This window comes from Balaenoptera musculus, chromosome 13 (genome assembly GCF_009873245.2).
Source record: "Balaenoptera musculus isolate JJ_BM4_2016_0621 chromosome 13, mBalMus1.pri.v3, whole genome shotgun sequence".
Taxonomy (NCBI): domain Eukaryota; kingdom Metazoa; phylum Chordata; class Mammalia; order Artiodactyla; family Balaenopteridae; genus Balaenoptera; species Balaenoptera musculus.
The window spans coordinates 39,020,197-39,036,818 of NC_045797.1; the positions used below are offsets into that span (position 1 = coordinate 39,020,197).

Genomic DNA, 16,622 nt, shown 5'->3' on the forward strand with positions numbered 1-16,622 from the left:
AACCATTCTCCTCCACGTCCCGCTCCCCCCACCCCTCCCCTGCAATAACATTCTTTTGGTCGCTCCAAGGCTAGTTGAACAAGACAAAAAAATAGACAGTAGTGGAAAAGAGATGCTGACCTGCTCTGAAGAACTCGTGAAAAAGGGGAAATGGTGTAACGCACACGCTACAGAGCTTTACTGCAAGTGACTCTTCCTGCTTCTTAAACAGGTTTTTAGTTTTCCCCCCCTTAAACTGGAGGAAAACAATAACAACAAACCATATTTACACAAACCCAGTCCAGCCCACATCTCTCCTAACGTTGAGCATCAAAACCTCCTTTTCTTCCTTAGAGGGGCCCGAAGCTTCGCCGAGCTAGGCAAACCAGTTATTTTCTAATGGGTTTGAAACTTTATGAAGGCAACATATGAATAAACAGCCGCTGGCCGGCGCGGCTCGGAGATGGGTGCGCGCATGCAAGCCCGGGGCCCTCGCTTAAAACAATAAAGCCCCGCGCCGGGTAGGTGAATTTACGAAAACGACGTCCCTTAGACTGAGGAGGGGGAAGAGAAGACACAAGGGGTTGTGGAGCCGCTTGGAGGAGAGCGAAGGAAGGCTCCTCGCTCTGCAGACACACACTCACACACGTCCACCTGCAGCTCGGAGTGTCGCGGGCCGCGGCTCTCCGCCTCCACCCTGCACACTCCGCGCCTCCCTTGGACCTGAGTCCATTTTCCTCTCCCCCCGTGCCCTTCCGGATTTGGAATCGCAGCGCGGTCTCGGCGTCGGCGTCGGCTGAGGCTACAGGGTGGCGCAGGCAGGCGGGGAGGCTGGGAGGCGGGAGACGCCGGGGGACTTTGCGGGCACGTTTCTGAATAAACTTTCCAATCGCAGGGGGTGCTGTTGCTGTACATTTTACGTAAAACTGAAAGTATCCCACGCCAGAGTGAAGCCCGCTTTTTGACAGCAGTAGCGCGCGCGCGCGCGCATTAAAGAGACAGGGGTTTATTTCCAACAGGTCTTCCCTAATTTCCTGGGAACGTCTACAGAAAGGCCAGAGGGGGGCTGCGGGCTCCGGGGTGTGCGGCTCCGCCCGGGGCGCCCGGGGAGCGTGGCGCTGACCCGGGGCTGTCACCCCATCACTGTGGCTTCCCCGCTGCTCCCGCGAGCCAGTCGCTCATTCTTCATTCCCCATTTTCTTTCCCCGGGTAACAGCACTGGACTAGTTGTGCTCTGCCCGTAAGAAACACTTTCTTGCCATTTCTCGGTGCTTTTGCAGTAGCTCTGGAGCGGGAGGGGGGTGTGTCTTTCCTTGGGACCTGGCTTGGGGACCTCCCGCGGCCCCGGGAGCAAGTTCCCAGGGACTGGCACTCCCGGGACTGCCCGGGCTTTGTCCTCTGGCCGGCAGCAGCTCCGTTGAGGTGGACGCCTCGGCGCCTCCCTCGCCCTGGGTCCGGGCACTCCACTCCCGGGGCTGGAACGTGCCCCGAGTCCGGCTCCCTGTTTTTTATTCCTCGGCCTTTCTCTCCCTTTCCGCGACCGTTGAGAGCCTCGACTCCCTGCTCCCAGTTGCATTCAGACCCTATCGTTTGTCGGGACGTTCAGATCCCCGGCCCCCCGGCTTGGCCTGGGGGGCGCCCTCCCGGCCCTTCGGCCCTGGCCTGCACCGCTTCCCTCGCCCTTGCCCCCTCTCTCCAGGCCGCCCGGGCTCCCGGAGGCCCCGGCGCTGCCCTTCCGGACCCGCAACCCTCCAAACTTGAGCTGGACTCTGCTTCGCCGCGCGCTCCTTCCCGCCTCCCCTTGCCTGCCGCGTAGCTGTAAGTTGGAGGCTCAGCTCTCAACTTCGGGTGATTTTTCTTTGCCATCCTCTCCTCGGGCAAAGTTTCCCGAGCGCAGCCGCGGCCTCAGGGCTTTTGCTTCGGCCCCCGGCGTCCGCACGCGGGGTGCGAGCGCGGCGGCGGCGGAGAGGGGAAGTGGGTGTGCGCACGCAGGAGGGTGTCCGGGAGCAACTCTACCTGGCTTCCCTCCGCCCGCGCTTCCCCGGCCCCTGCAGCCTCCCCGTACACTCTGGTTTTTTGTTTGTTTGTTTTGTTTTTTAAATTTTAAATAATCTTTCATTTTAGGGTCCGCATGCGGGGGGGGGGAGCAGGGCGCACGTCTTGCTCCCCACCCCCTCCGCCCCCGCCACCCCTTTCTTCTCTCCCGGCCACGCCGCTGCCTCGGCGCTTGCTGCGGCCACTGGTGAGCCCGCGGCCCCAGCGCCCCCTCCCCTCGGCCCGCCCCTCCCACGGGGGCCGCGTCTGGCGTCTGCGGAGCCCCCCGCCCCGCACCTCCCCCGCCCCGCACTGGCCATTGGCTTGTCCTGGTCTCTTTTTCATGTCCAGCCCCTGATGTGTGTCCATTGGTGTGAGCTTCCCCTTCCCTCCTCCCCTTCTCTCCTGCTCGCCCTGCCCATGTTTTGTGTGTCTCTGTCCATCCAGACTCCTGACGTTCAAGTTCGCAGGGACGTCACGTCCGCACTTGAACTTGCAGCTCAGGGGGGCTTTTGCCATTTTTTTCATCTCTCTCTCTTTCTCTCTCTCTCCCCCTCTATCTCTCCTCTCTCTCTCTCTCTCTTTTTTTTTTTTTTTTTTGCTTAAAAAAAAAAAAGCCATGACGGCTCTCCCACAATTCATCTTCCCTGCGCCATCTTTGTATTATTTCTAATTTATTTTGGATGTCAAAAGGCACTGATGAAGATATTTTCTCTGGAGTCTCCTTCTTTCTAACCCGGCTCTCCCGATGTGAACCGAGCCGTCGTCCGCCCGCCGCCGCCGCCGCCGCCGCCGCCCGCCCCGCAGTCCACCATGTCTCGCCGCAAGCAAGGCAAACCCCAGCACTTAAGCAAACGGGAATTCTCGCGTAAGTAACCCAATAATAGTAATAATAATTATTAATAATCACAAGAGCGCGCAGGACGAGAAGCAAGAGAGAGGGGGAGAGAGGGGTGTGTGCATGCATTTAAAATTTTTTTCACGAGAAAAAACCTCCGAGCGTCGGGATAAAAGAGATTAAAGGGAGAGGGGGAAAAAAACCCCAATCTCATCCCATCCCGAACCATAGCCGTATGTACACTTTTGAGATAGCACGAACCTTTTAATTTTATTTAATTTTACAACAATTTGACTGCTCCTCTTTCCTGCTTTCCTCTGCTTTATTTCGCTTTTCGAAAAGGAATGCAATGATTTCCCCTCCAGTTTTGCAAAATAATGGACAATGCTGTGGATGCTAACAACTCTCGTGCAAACCTAAGGGAGGGAACTGGAGGGGAGAGGGGGGCTGCTTCCACTCACCGGAGGGAGAAAAACGGGGGGGTGGGGAGCCCAAGTCTAAAAAAACAATTCCCAGGGAGAAAAGAGGTGAGACTGGCCCTCGGACATCAGCGCGCTCACGGTCAAGTGTGCACCGGGAGGAAAGTAGTCATCTCCACAATAGTGAGAAAGTGGGATTGTGGGAGGGGGCCCCCGGCGCTCTGGAGTCTCCCGAGTCTGGAGAGGGGCCGCGGCGGCAGGGAGAGCTTGGGCAACCGGGAAGGACGGGAGCAGCGGCCGGCGCTGCCGCCTTTTGTTCCGGCCCGAGGTGGGTGTTTGTCCCGCTGCCTTTTGTGCCGGCTCCTCGCGCTTGCCCTCCCGCGCCGCCGCCGCCGCCGCCGCAGCCGCCGCCGAAGGGCAGGAGCAAGGGACGGGGGCGAGCGGGAGAGGGAGGGAGGGCGCTCTGGCCGCCGCCGCCCGGGTTGCCGCTGCCCGCCCCTCCCGGCCGAACCTCAGGGGCGGCGAGAAAACGTGAAAAATAAAATAAAATTAAATTAAATAAAACAGGGCAAAATTTCTTGCCCCAAAACAGAAGCCTAACGCTCCGCCGGCCGTTTTCTGCCACGCTCTCCTCTTTGACTCCCCCATCGCCCCCCTCCCCGCAAAAATCTCACAATCTCTAATAGAGGGGATAAAATACAATTATCCCCTTCACCCAAACCTCTTTAGTTGCAAACTTAGAGCGCCGGCGGCACAGAGAGGGAGCGAGGAACTCCCTCCTCTTACTATTTTTTGGAAGATTTTCAAAAAAAGTGGAAGTGGATTTTGATTGGGAAAAATCTCGTGTCTGAATGTTTACAAGCACCGCGTGTGCGGGAGCCTCCTGCCAACAAACAGACAGAGGACCGAGCGCGGCGCGGCAGCCCGGGAGCGGGCGGCGGCTGCGGCCGGGCCTCGCCGGGGCCTCGCCGGGCCTCGCCGCGCCCCCGCCCCGCCCGGGATCGCCCACCCGGCGCCCGCCGCCCGCCCGCTGGCACAGCGGCAGGCCGTGCAGCGACTCAGCGCCAGCCGGGTCGAGGGTCCTCTCTGGCCCCCCAGCATAATGCCCAGACCTCCTCCCTGCCAACCCTACTGTGAAATCGGCTGGAGAGAAACTCGGCTTTGCAAAGCATTTTTATTTTGCAGAGCAGCCGTAAAAGCGAGTTCTGTCCGCCCCCTACCCTCGACGCCTCTAGCCCCCAGCTCGGGGCGGCGGAGAGGTCGCCACGTGCTTTCCCTGCCCCCCTCCCACCGGGACAGACCACCAGCCCCCAGCTCCTGAGCGCGGCCAAGCCAGGTGGGGGTGGGTGGTAGGTGGTACGGGAGTAGTATGTTCGAGTATGCTTTTGGGGAGTGTTCGACCCTGGGACTCCACGCACCCCTCCCTTGAGTTCTTGTCCTCTACCACGGGCCTGTGTCGGTCAGGGGGCCCTTGTGAGTCTATATTGGGGGTGGGGGTGGGTGGGTAAGTGGGTTGCTGTCTCCTGGCTAACAGAATGCGCCTGGAAAGGCAGGCGGTGGGCACTTAGGAAAGTTTGGCTGCAAGGGAAAGAAAGGAATGAGAGGGCCCACCTCCTTCCCCCTCCTCATTCATGACCCTTATTTTAATTTTTGCTGCAATTTTAAAGGACCACCCTATACCCAGTTCTGTATTTTTTAAAGGGGTGTGTGTGTTTGGGGGGGGTGCGCATAGGGAATTGAATTTTTCACTGGGCCCTGGAACTTGTCACACACTTCGAAAGCTCCCCCGCCCGGGCACGTTGCGGGGCCCTCCCTCTCCCCACCCCCGCGCATCCCTCCCTCGCCGCTCTCCCCCGCCCCCCACTCCCCCGGCCGCGCCGGATGCGGAGCAGACGCGGCGCGCGGCGGTGTGAAGTTACAGCCCGGCCAGGTACCGGCGGGAAGGAAGGGCAGTGTTCGCAGCACTCGGGAAAGCTGGGCCCTTCTTCGGAAGGATGCACTGGGGGCTCAAAGGACGGACTGAGGCGTGCAGTCCGGGCTGCTCCCCCGTCCCCCACCCACCCTGGGCCCATCCGGAGATATTCCAGGCTGGGTGGGTTATCCCCCTCTCGCCGTGTCTCAGGGCGGGCTTTGCGTTGAGGAACCAGTTTGAAGGGCGTGCGGTGGTCGCTCCTTTCTAATTTTCTGGGTGCGCAGGGGGGAGCGGGAGCCATTCCGGTCTTCAGGACCCCCTTCCCCTCCCCGCCCCCATCCTCCGCTTCTTGGGCTGACTGAGCCGTTCGGTCGCTAGGAGGCAGAACAAGATCAAGAAAGCTCAGCGAACTTGAACCTGTACCAGAGCCTCCCCCACCCCCGCTCTGCATTTCTCGGCCGGGAGGGAAGAGCTTTGCGAGGGTGGGGGTGGGGGAAACGGACGGTTAGGCAGAATTCCCTTTCTCCCCCCTCCCTCCCATCACCCCTTATGTCTTTGTTCTTCATTTTGACTTTAAAAATGCTTCTTGCCAGGGCTGCAGAGAAGCGCGCGGCCGACACCCCCGGGCTCCGGGAGTGGAGCGGGGTGCAATTTTCGTTCTCTTTCGGGCGGGCATTTTTGGTCGGGAGGAAAGGGGAGTGCGCGCTCTCCGGCTTCGGGGCAAGGCCAAAGGGCGGGATCCGGCAAGTTTGCACTTAGTCTCCAGGTTCACTTCTTACACCCCCTCACCCCCATGCAAAGCACGGACCGAGGCGGCCACAGCGGGCTTGCAGGGCTGCTCTGCAGCCTGACCCCCCCCCCCCCACCCCCCGGCTCCTCCGCCTCCTGCAGCTCTCGCCTTGAAGCCCGAAATCACAACAATAGTAATAGTTATCATCATAATGATGCGGGCAAGCGCCGTCATTAATAATGAATAACCGCAGCCGCCGCCGCCGCGCTGCGCACACCGGTGCCGGGAATTGCGGGAGAAACGCATTTGCAGAGATCCCTCAAAGTAAAAAAAGTGTGAGCCTCTGGACACAGAATGAATTTCAGGACCCGCGCTTTTGGTGTGTGCCTTGATACCGAGACAGCACCAGGTTAACCTGCCGAGTTTTCCAAGCCTCACTTCCCACTTCTCCAACTGGTGGTCCTGGGGAACCGTCGTCACCCCGCGGCCAGGAAGGACCGCCGTGGAGGCAGCAGTCGGGTCCCCAGGCTGCCCGCCGCCTCCCGCCCCCGGTTCCCGGCCCTACGGCCCCGCGGCAGCCGCTGCACGTGTTCGCAGCGAGCGCGGCCGGAGCCTGCGGCCAGCACGCTGCTCGCTTTGTGCCTCAAGAGTCCCGGCGCCCAACTTCACTTTCCGCACTGCCCACCCCCGCCGGGCCCCCTGCCCCCGGCCTGTCGCCCCTGCCTTCGCTTTTGTTTCTTTGCTTTTTCTCTCTGCATTTCAGCCTCGGTTTGCTTCCTTACCCTGTTAAGACAATCAAAGGGAAGGACTTGGAAAGCAAACTTGAAGGCAGAGCTCTCTTTCCCCCTCCCCCTCCCCCTCCCGAGCAGCCCTCGTTTCGCTAGCTCCTTCCTCCTTCCCTACATTTCTTCTAAGGCTTTTTTTTTTTTTTTTTTTTTAATTTATTCCTTTGCAACTGCAGAGAGAGGAAGGAGATCTCAGTCAGCCGCTGGGGCATTGAGACGTTTCAGTCAGTCTTGCTGTTTGAACGCAGAAGCATTTTATTTTCAATTTCTTTTTCCCCTTGTAGAGAATTCGCGGCTAATTATTATGATTATTTGCCCACTCCTTTCCACTTCAATCCTGGACTCCCCGCTTTGTAGCCAGAGCTTAGGCCGGAGCTTAGAAACGGTGGTTTTGTGGGAGTGAAGGAGGATGGAATTGAATTGAGGGAGGGGGTAAAATGGCTGAGGTTAGGAATGTTTTTAGGGAAAGGGGAATTTGCATTAAAATACAGAGAAATTATCAGAGCCCAGAAAGGAAATGTTGATTGCCACTGAGAAAAGATGTCAATGCAAATCAGTAGACTACAGCCAGAGAATTGTATTTTCATATTTTCTTTGTGCCCCACTTCGTCTGATTTTTAATAATATAGTAGCAATGATAACACATTTTGGTATTTCTCTGAACACCACTAGCCAAATGTTTAGCAGGGAGCCTGATGTTAACCGTATTTCATACATTAGGATATAATTCTTGTTAATTAGCAATAATTTATGTTAAGAGCATAGAAAATGTTGAGGTTATAGGTTTTATATCTGTACATTTGATCATCTTGTTATTTTCAAGAACTTTGCCTCCTATAAAATTAATTAGGTGAAATGTGGAGGTGTAATCAGCAACCTCTGAATTACCACTTCATTTCCTGGTTTTGATTGTAAATCAGTTCAGTCACTACATTTAGAAGACTTTAACCAAGTCTGTTTTGTACCACATTACCTTTAACTGTTTGATAACTAGGGGAATATCTCTTTTTGCTCCCAAATAATATTTCCATTTACAGAAATGTGTCAGGGCTTGGGAATAAAAAACAAATCTTAACGGTGGAGTTTAAAAACATGTTTTTATGCAAAGGTTCTATGTACTACTAACTTTAATAAAATGAAGTATTTTCCCTGAGTCTTTCTTCAATCTGTAAACCTCAGAACTTGTAGTTAATGCTGAACAACAACAACAAAAGCCACATTTGTTAATGTGTACTTAAAATTCTTAATTCACATAGGAGGGATCTTGGAGAATGACTTCCTTATTCAGTTCCTCACTTGGTCACAATGAAAGCAAATAGGAGAAAAATGACATAGAAGCACAATGCAAAAGCTTTCTGTTTGTGTCCTTTTATTTGAAAAGTATGCATGTGTATTTATCTTTTGGTCAGTATGTTGGGCAAAGAAATATAAGTGCTTACTTTGCTGTCTTTATTAGTAGGAATATAACCTTCATATTCCTGTGGTGACCTTATGTTAAATTAGGAGGAGTACCAGAGGCTAGAAATTATGACATGTCCTACTTGAGCACAGGTGCAGCTAGGCAGGGCTCTCTCAATATTATTTCACCCAGCACATCTGGGAGTTACTCCAGATCTTCCCCCTCAATATTCAGTCTGGATAGGGTTGAAATAAATTTAACCTGAGTTCACTGGATTTTTGCACTTTATCAAAATCTGTTCCAATATTCTACACTCAAATTAAAATCTATTTTTTGATTCTCTGTGGCTTTAAGTTCATTAAATGTGAAATTGGCAGCTTGCTAAAGAAGGTCAGACTGATTAACTGTTTAAGACTTGTACATTTTCTGCTTCAGTTTTATTAACTGGCAGCATCCTGGATATGTTTCATATTTTGTAATTTTGTGTGTGTGTGATAGAGTAAGCATAAGGTTTCAGGAGCAGAGACTTACCAACTCTCTTTTCGCCTTTGGAAGTTTAAAAAATGATAGAAGCTGTTCGAATAGATGCTGGAGTATTTTGGTGCACGGTTAAAAAAAAAAAAGGAAACAGGAATGAAAGACATATCTACCTTGTTATACCATCCGCTGGTGATTATGTGTGCAGAAATAGTCCCATAATGAAGTGTTCTGGAGCTCATTCAGAAAATTAGACAACTTTGACAACATTAGGCAAAGTATTTCAAGTCTAAAGAAAGGACTTCTCAGCCTTGATCTGAAATGTGGCGTTTGCTTGACCATTCTAATTTTTACGTGATGGGGGCCACCAACTGCAAACATGTTTAGAATATTTTAGACATTCCTTTCTTCAGAATGAAAAAATGACTAATTGGCTTATTTTCTTAAGTACTCGAAAGTATCCCATTTAGCTAATGTGTCTGAGAAGAATTGCCAGTGAATTTGGTATTTCTTTGATTTTGTGGCACTGCTGAGAGTGAGATCAGAAAGGTTTTTGGCAGTGTGAATTATGCTGCGTTATGATTATTATTTAGATCTGTTTCACAGGTGAATGCAGTCTTTTTCTTATTACGGCAGTGTAAATGTGGCACATTTGCTGTGTGATGTAGTAGCTTTCTAATTTATGAAGCCATGTCTCTGTATATTTAGAGTATATATGTTCACACACAAAGGGTGTGTGTGTGTGTGTTTATTCACCTCTCCTTTTATTCTTGGGCACAATAGACAACTTAACTCTATACGAAAAAGAAACAAATTTGGTTTCAGTCCATGTTTTTACCAGTTTTTTGGGGGGTAGTTATTATTTAAGCTTACTTTATGTTTCTGCATTAACTATTTATTTAACAGTCACATTCTTTCTAAACTACAAACCAGACACATTTGGGGTGTGTGAGTGTGTGTGTGTTTGTGTGTGTATATGTATGTGTGTTTTCTCTGGAAGTATGCAAGTCAGGCAGTTTTCTTTAAATATATGATGATTTGCCTCATTGATAAATTTGCTTTTTTGTTGACAGTTTCCACATCCGTGTATATTTTAGATGCTCACATTTTTCTGGGCATTAAATGGAGGAGGCTAGAAACCCTTTACATAATGTGCTGGGATGGGATGGGGTTGAGAATGTATTTCCCCGTATTCTCTCCTTTCTGGCACTCTAATAATTGTGCTTTTGTTTCTTCAACCACAGCCGAACCTCTTGAAGCCATTCTTACAGATGATGAACCAGACCACGGCCCTTTGGGAGCTCCAGAAGGGGACCATGACCTCCTCACGTGTGGGCAGTGCCAGATGAACTTCCCATTGGGGGACATTCTTATTTTTATCGAGCACAAACGGAAACAATGCAATGGCAGCCTCTGCTTAGAAAAAGCTGTGGATAAGCCACCTTCCCCTTCACCAATCGAGATGAAAAAAGCATCCAATCCCGTGGAGGTTGGCATCCAGGTCACGCCAGAGGATGACGATTGTTTATCAACGTCATCTAGAGGAATTTGCCCCAAACAGGAACACATAGCAGGTAAATGAGAAGCAAGGAGAAAAGCTGTTTGCATGTTTTCTTTTCATTTTCAGAGGCGCTGTAGCCAAGCACTAAGGAGTGGTGAAGTGCTTTCTGTATTTCTCCATGTGACTGTCCATGACAGCCCTGTAATGTTAAAATAATCATTCCTATTGCTTATGTCCAGAACACACAAAAATAAATATTTTCCACTTCACCGAGTCAGATGTAGGCAGAATAGGTTACACACACCTGATACCCTCTCTCTGGATCTGCTGATTCTGAATTTCTTTCCTTTTCTCTCCCCTTCTCATTTTTAAGTGTTGAACCTTACTACACCTAGCCCGGTTTCCAAGGTCCATTTCCAGCCTTGGTGACAAGTCAGAGGCAAAGTGGCTGTATAGGCATTTGTAGTTCGGCCAGTGACCTGTTTGAGTCAGAATACCTGATCAGACCTCCCTAGGGGTGCAGTTTGTTCTCAATGCTTCCAGGAAGTTGGGTGGGCTGGAAGGGCATTTTGGAGGGGCTGGAAAGAGTTAACTGAGTTTCAGGGCTAGCCTTGGATCCATATTGGCTGTCAGCCCGTATGGGGCTGTAATTAAACACAGCCCCGTGGTGGGATGACACCGTGACCTTGACTTTAAGATGCCATTTTCGACTGGCCAGGCCAGAGTAGAGAGGGCAGTTGCTGAAGCGCACAGACATGCTTACTCGAAAAGTTTAAGGGCATGTTGGAAATTTCAAAAGGTTGGTTTGACAGGAACGGCTGTTCCCTGCAGCCTGCCTCCTCAGCTAAATGATAAATGCTTCTCTGTGCTCTCTCTTGTCTCTGATGTGGTTTTGACAGATGTATCCTGATTTTGTTTGTGGTTTACACAACCACATGTCACCCTTACAAATGTCCAGTCCAGACTTCCACTGTTTCTGCTATAACATAATGTAAAAATTCTCTTGGAAAAATACATACACACATTGAACAGCTCTGCTTCCTTTGGTTAATTTTAGCAGAAAGGTAGCTAGGGGTGTGGGTTTCTCAACAGCTCAAGGGAAAAGGAATTAATGGCTAACAGAGGGACTTAAATCCCTACTCTAAGTGGTAAACAACAACACTATATAGTGACCCTTAAAACATTTTTAAAAATGAAACAACGGTGATTTAATGTACAAGATGAAGTGAATGCAGATTCTGTGGTAACAAAACCGGCATGCCTGTCGGTTGGTCACTCCCCTGTATTTCCCCTGCTGCTGCCCCCAAAAGGCAGAGGGTTTGTTCAGTTTTAGGAAGGGTAGTGCATAGAATCAATTGATTCATTGGAACTTGTCCGTTCAACCTAGTTTGACCACAGAGTTGAACTGTAGTGGGTCAGTAGTCCAGAGGGGATTAAATGTCATATTATTTCTCATCCCCCCCCCTCTGGAATTTGATCATTAAAATCAAACGTGGCATTTTATCTTTTTCTTTTTTTTTTAATGCTGCCTGCAACAGCACTCAGATACTTTTTCTTTAGTGAAATGAGAAATCTGCTGCCAGGGAAGCTGCATTCACAAAATATTTTTCTCGAATCCACCACATGTAGCTTATATGACATGCAGGTTAGGATTTTATCCACCCCTCCCTGCCCCCCAGCAGGATATGGCAATGACCATTTCCATGTGCTGTCTTGTGACTGGAAGGAAAATGAACAGAAGTGTAAGGCATGATTAATGAAGCAAGAGCAAGCGGAAGGGGATTTGTCGTCTTAGGAGATCCAAAGCCTTTCTAAATCACCAAATATGGAGTAACACTTGCGTGATGTAACATCGTATTTACATATCGAGCTGCTCGTTTAAAAGACAAAACACAGTGTCTGTCAAGCAAGAATTAAAACCACACTTCTTACTGAGGTCCCAAATAGGTTATTCAGTCTCAGATTAACCAGCTTGAAAATTCTGTGCCTCTGTACTTAGAGGAGAAATCTAAAAGCTGGGGGGAAGGCTCTATAGTGAAGGCTTTTCGCTGTCACAGTTGTAAATCTACGTAGGGAAGAAGAAGAGATATTTTCCTTAACTCTCTGGTTGTCATAAAGGTTCTTTTTTTTTTAAGGACTAGTGCAGTAAGAGAGCTCAAAGAAGCCCCCCAAAAAGCACATTTAAAATATGTTTTATAGGACTAATGCTGAGTAATTACACTGAGATGAAGAGCTACCTAAGCTATCTAAGATATTCAGTGGGTGCACCAGTGCTGCGACCCAGGTGAGGTAAACCTTTCATTCACGAATAATTACAAAGTCTTGATTCCTTTCATTGTGTTTAATCACCTGTTCCCACCCTGGAATTGGCTGAACATAAATAGCGTGGTCACATCGCAAAGTGAGATGTCAGTAACTAGAGTCACGACTTTTCACAATTCACGGTAATGAATTAAGAGTTTCCTATGGTGAAATTAACATTCTGCCATCGCACATAAATTAAGATGCCCTGGCCCTTAGGTGCCTCTGAAGCGAAGTTCTGGAAGACGGCTGTGTATTCCCAGCCCATTTCTCTAGAGCACGTCTTCACAACTCCAAGTCTGCTTTTCTTTTTACGGTGAGGAAGGAAACAATAAGAGTAATCATTCAGTAGATATTTGAATTGTGTCACAAAAAGAAAGGAGAAGCAATGCTCTGTATTAGGAAAGAGATATATTGATGAATCTCTAGAAGAATATGTTTGGCAACCATGTAAAAGGTAGTTATTTAAATGCGCTGTGTAGGAAAGGCCTTATTAAAGTGATGTAAGTTGGATGTGAGCTTACTGTGTGCTCTGTGCCGTTTTATAGGCAGGAAGCTGGAATCAGACAGTGACAGATCTTCTTCCTGAGATAAATAAAGCTTAGAATTTGGGGCTTTCACATAGGAGATTGAGTGTTCTTTAAAACTTCAGTAAGATGGTGTGGGTTTTGGCTGTACATAGGCGTCTCAAAGCCGAGTATTTTTTAGAAAGGATGATTTTTACTTGGTTGAATACACACGTATATGTTGATCAGGTTTTTTTTTTTTCATTTTATTCAAAATATTGTGTGACTGTGATCCACTGAGACCACTGAAGTGTAGTACTAATTTAACTGGAAATGGGCACGTTGTATTGTGCGGGGCCCAGTTCATCGATGTTATGTGTCAAATATCCACCATCAGATATCAGCAGCCTTTGACTGTCAGTCAGGGCTTTTAATTAGGGTTTTGTTTTGTTTTCTAGACTCATATTTTATGAGGGGGAAATATTCATTGAAGATTAGTGACTGTGGAGCTGCTGTTCACTTATAGAAAAGGCCAAAAAATATTATCCCACAGTGTCAGCTTTGAGGTTTTGGCTATTGCACATAGAAATCTTTAAATTAGGGTTGGACTGTCATAAAGTTAGCTTTTTGAGAGAATGGGAGAAAATATGATTAGTCCTGTGAAGTGTAGTGAAGTCTCTTGCTATTGATATATAACGTTTTTTCTCCTTGAAATCATGAACATAGACAGTGATATCAGGGCATTTAAAAATTATTTGCCTAGACAATACACCTCATACCCAGATGATAAAATGTAAGACAGAAGCTCTGTGAGAGGAGAAATACTAATTCAATCCAGAAATATATAAGCATGTTACTTAAAGGTAAATCAAGTATAACATACTCATGCTTTTCAGAATTTAGAAACTCAACTTGCCTTTTCTTTTTGTACCCATTTGAATTCTTTCTTATCTCAGACTGAACTGGAAGATGTACTTTATGGTATAATTGTAAATGAGACTATAAATTATAGTATCCTATTATAACCTCTTATTTTTCATTTCTCTTTATTTGTGTGATTCTGAATAAAAACCACTGACTTCTGAAGTGAATTTTTAGCATGGCAGCTAAAACAAACAAACAAACAAAACCCCAGTTTACTGGTGAACATTTTATTTAACCTTCACATCCAGAGACTAAAGAATATTGTTTCCTAATAAATACCTAGGATTTTCATTGGGAGCCTGTGTTTGTGGGACCATTACCCAAAGGCTCATGTTCATGAGACTGGGAGTCCTATATACAAGATGTATTTGTAAATAAGACAGAGAAAGGTTGTGAACTGGCAGCTTGGATGTTTTGTCAAAGTACAATGTGAGAGAAACTCTTTCTAAGACAAATTGTAAATAGAACTGTCACAGCGATTGCATGATTGAGCCGCAGAAGTGTCTTACAATTGTTGGCATTGTCAGAGGACTTTTGAAAGCTTAATTAAACACAGTGGCCCGCATGGCTGCTAAATTTACTTCGGCAAGCCAAAAGGAAAAAAAAAATCTACAATGTGGAAGATCCCAAAGATCCCAAAGTTCTTCCGACGTTACCCCTTCCGTGACACAGAAAAGATGCATTGTGCATTTTCCTAGTTGTCTTTTATAAATAGTTTTGAGAATAGGGCCACGTGATATGAAGATCATCCTGTGTGTGATGTGGAGATTGTGTTAGTTTTTCTGTCTCCTGCTGTTACAGACAGTTAATGTAAAAATGGCCTTCTATTGGAAACACAAATATGTATTCACTTCAAGAACAGGAGCAGAGGGGGGAAGTTTCCCTCCCATTCTCTGTGTTTATTCTATGAAAGCTTAAAAAACAGTGCTGTAATTTCTCAAATCACCCTCGTTGTATTGCAAGTTGTGCCTTTTACTTTTAAAGGATCTGAAATCTGTTTTGCACACCTTTCTCCTGGTGAATGTGGCATTTAATTGTGGAGCTGCCCATGGGCTGGAAAATGCAAGTGAGTATAGACACGTGCAGGCAGCGTCAGGACAGCAAACTTTAAGCTCAGGGAAGAGGTGAATTGGATGCATATTAACGGCACATTTTAGAATCCTGGAAAATCATTATTGTCACACTGCAGCCTTAGTGCAGTTTGGCTAATGTGGGGGGGTGGGGACTAAATTGAAGTATATAACAAACGTGCAAATCCTAGGGAAGCATTTTTCAGAATTTTGTGATTTCTTAGTGAAAGTATTTCAAAAAGGAGAATAGGTGAATGGTGGCCTTGTACACTAGTCAGTGAAAAAAAGAAAGAAAGTTCGGCTTTCGTTTGGGGGGAAAATATGAAATTTAACTGAAGTAGCACAGCTAGGGAGATGCACCGAGATTGCGTCACTTGATGTTAATTTAATCTACTCTGGTTGCTCTGTTCACACCCTTATTGCACAAAGAAATCATTTGACAAAATTTACCCGAAGCCCAAGTCTGTTTTTACATACAGTAGTACCAGCTTTGTGCAATAAAAGTCACTTAGCATCAAAGTGGACCCAGCCTGGCACCTCGCCACTTTTTTAGCAAGAGATTTAATCACCAAGGATCTTTAGTACCTTTCTGCTTGTTCAGATTTCATTTAGGTCATGGTTATGTCAGCAGTGTTGTTATTACAAGGATTAAAAAAAAAAGATTTAAACTTAGGGCCCATTTTTAACACTATCTCAAATCGAACAGGTTTTAATTTTATGTGTCAATTTGGAGGATATTAATAAAGTTCATAAAATATATTCAGACTATATAATTTAATGGATAATGACTAGTATTTTTATTTGTAATACGAGTAGAAAATTGGCATCGTATCCCTCCCTCCTCTGTTCTGTCCTCCTACCCAGGTAAATAAGCATCCTTAAACTGCTTCTCCCCTTTACTTCCAGGGGTTAGAGCTCTGGCCAATATCAGTAAATTTACCTTTGTAATTTGCCATGTAGTTTTTACAACAATGACCTAATTAATTTGAGCACGGACCATATTATTGCTAGTAGACTCATTTTCTGTCACAAACTTAATTTCTAGGAAATGTAACCTGACGAATAAGAATGCTTGAGCTCTCCATATGTGCTCCTAAAGACCAAAGGCAGATTTAAAATAATAATAAAAAAAATGCCAGCATTATTAAAGCTAGTATGCTTGATGCCAAACTCAATTTGAAGCCAGTAAACATCAGACTGTATTTCTAATCAGTTTTAGAATGTAACGTATTCCATATTGGGTTCACTGGAATTTGTGTCTCTGCTTTTTACTGGCCAGCTGCACTCCCTATGCATTTTTAAAACATTTCAGCAAAGGCTTTTGCTGTTCTTAGCAGGGTTAGTAACTTAGGGTCTATTTCTGAGCTCATTCGTCATTCTGCGATGGCATTGAGTTAGGTTGGCAAGGGAAGGATTTGAGGCATGGGGGGTGGTGAGGTCACTTCTGACCCCAGCAGGGAATAGGTGAGCTTCATTTGCCTTTACAATAGGCGCACAGCTACTGCACCTTGGAAGATCTCTCAGGTGCCGCTCAGATGGGCGCATGTAAATGCCCTGTCAGATGCGGAGCTGGAATATTAATGCTTCTTCCACCAGCACACCATAATAAAGCTGTACACAGCCAGCTTAGTATGCAGCTAGTCTGGGGAATTGTGTAAACTTAGATAGCCCGGTGTGAAAGACAGCGATGTAAAAATGCTGGATATGCCACAGTTTCCATTCTTGTTCTCCTTTGATCTATAGCAAA

The 16,622-nt window shown here is 47.5% G+C and overlaps 1 protein-coding gene across 4 annotated transcripts in view; it reads left to right on the plus strand.

Moving 5' to 3' along the window:
• Window positions 1-2,392: 2,392 nt before the first annotated feature.
• Window positions 2,393-16,622, plus strand: part of BCL11A (BAF chromatin remodeling complex subunit BCL11A) — a 97,327-nt gene continuing 83,097 nt past the window's right edge. For all 4 annotated transcript variants that reach the window (XM_036874062.1, XM_036874061.1, XM_036874060.1 and 1 more), the window contains exons 1-2: window positions 2,393-2,881; window positions 9,818-10,147. In XM_036874062.1, coding sequence (XP_036729957.1) covers window positions 2,827-2,881; window positions 9,818-10,147 — 385 coding nt within the window. In that variant the 5' untranslated portion in view covers window positions 2,393-2,826. The remainder of the gene's footprint in view (window positions 2,882-9,817; window positions 10,148-16,622) is intronic.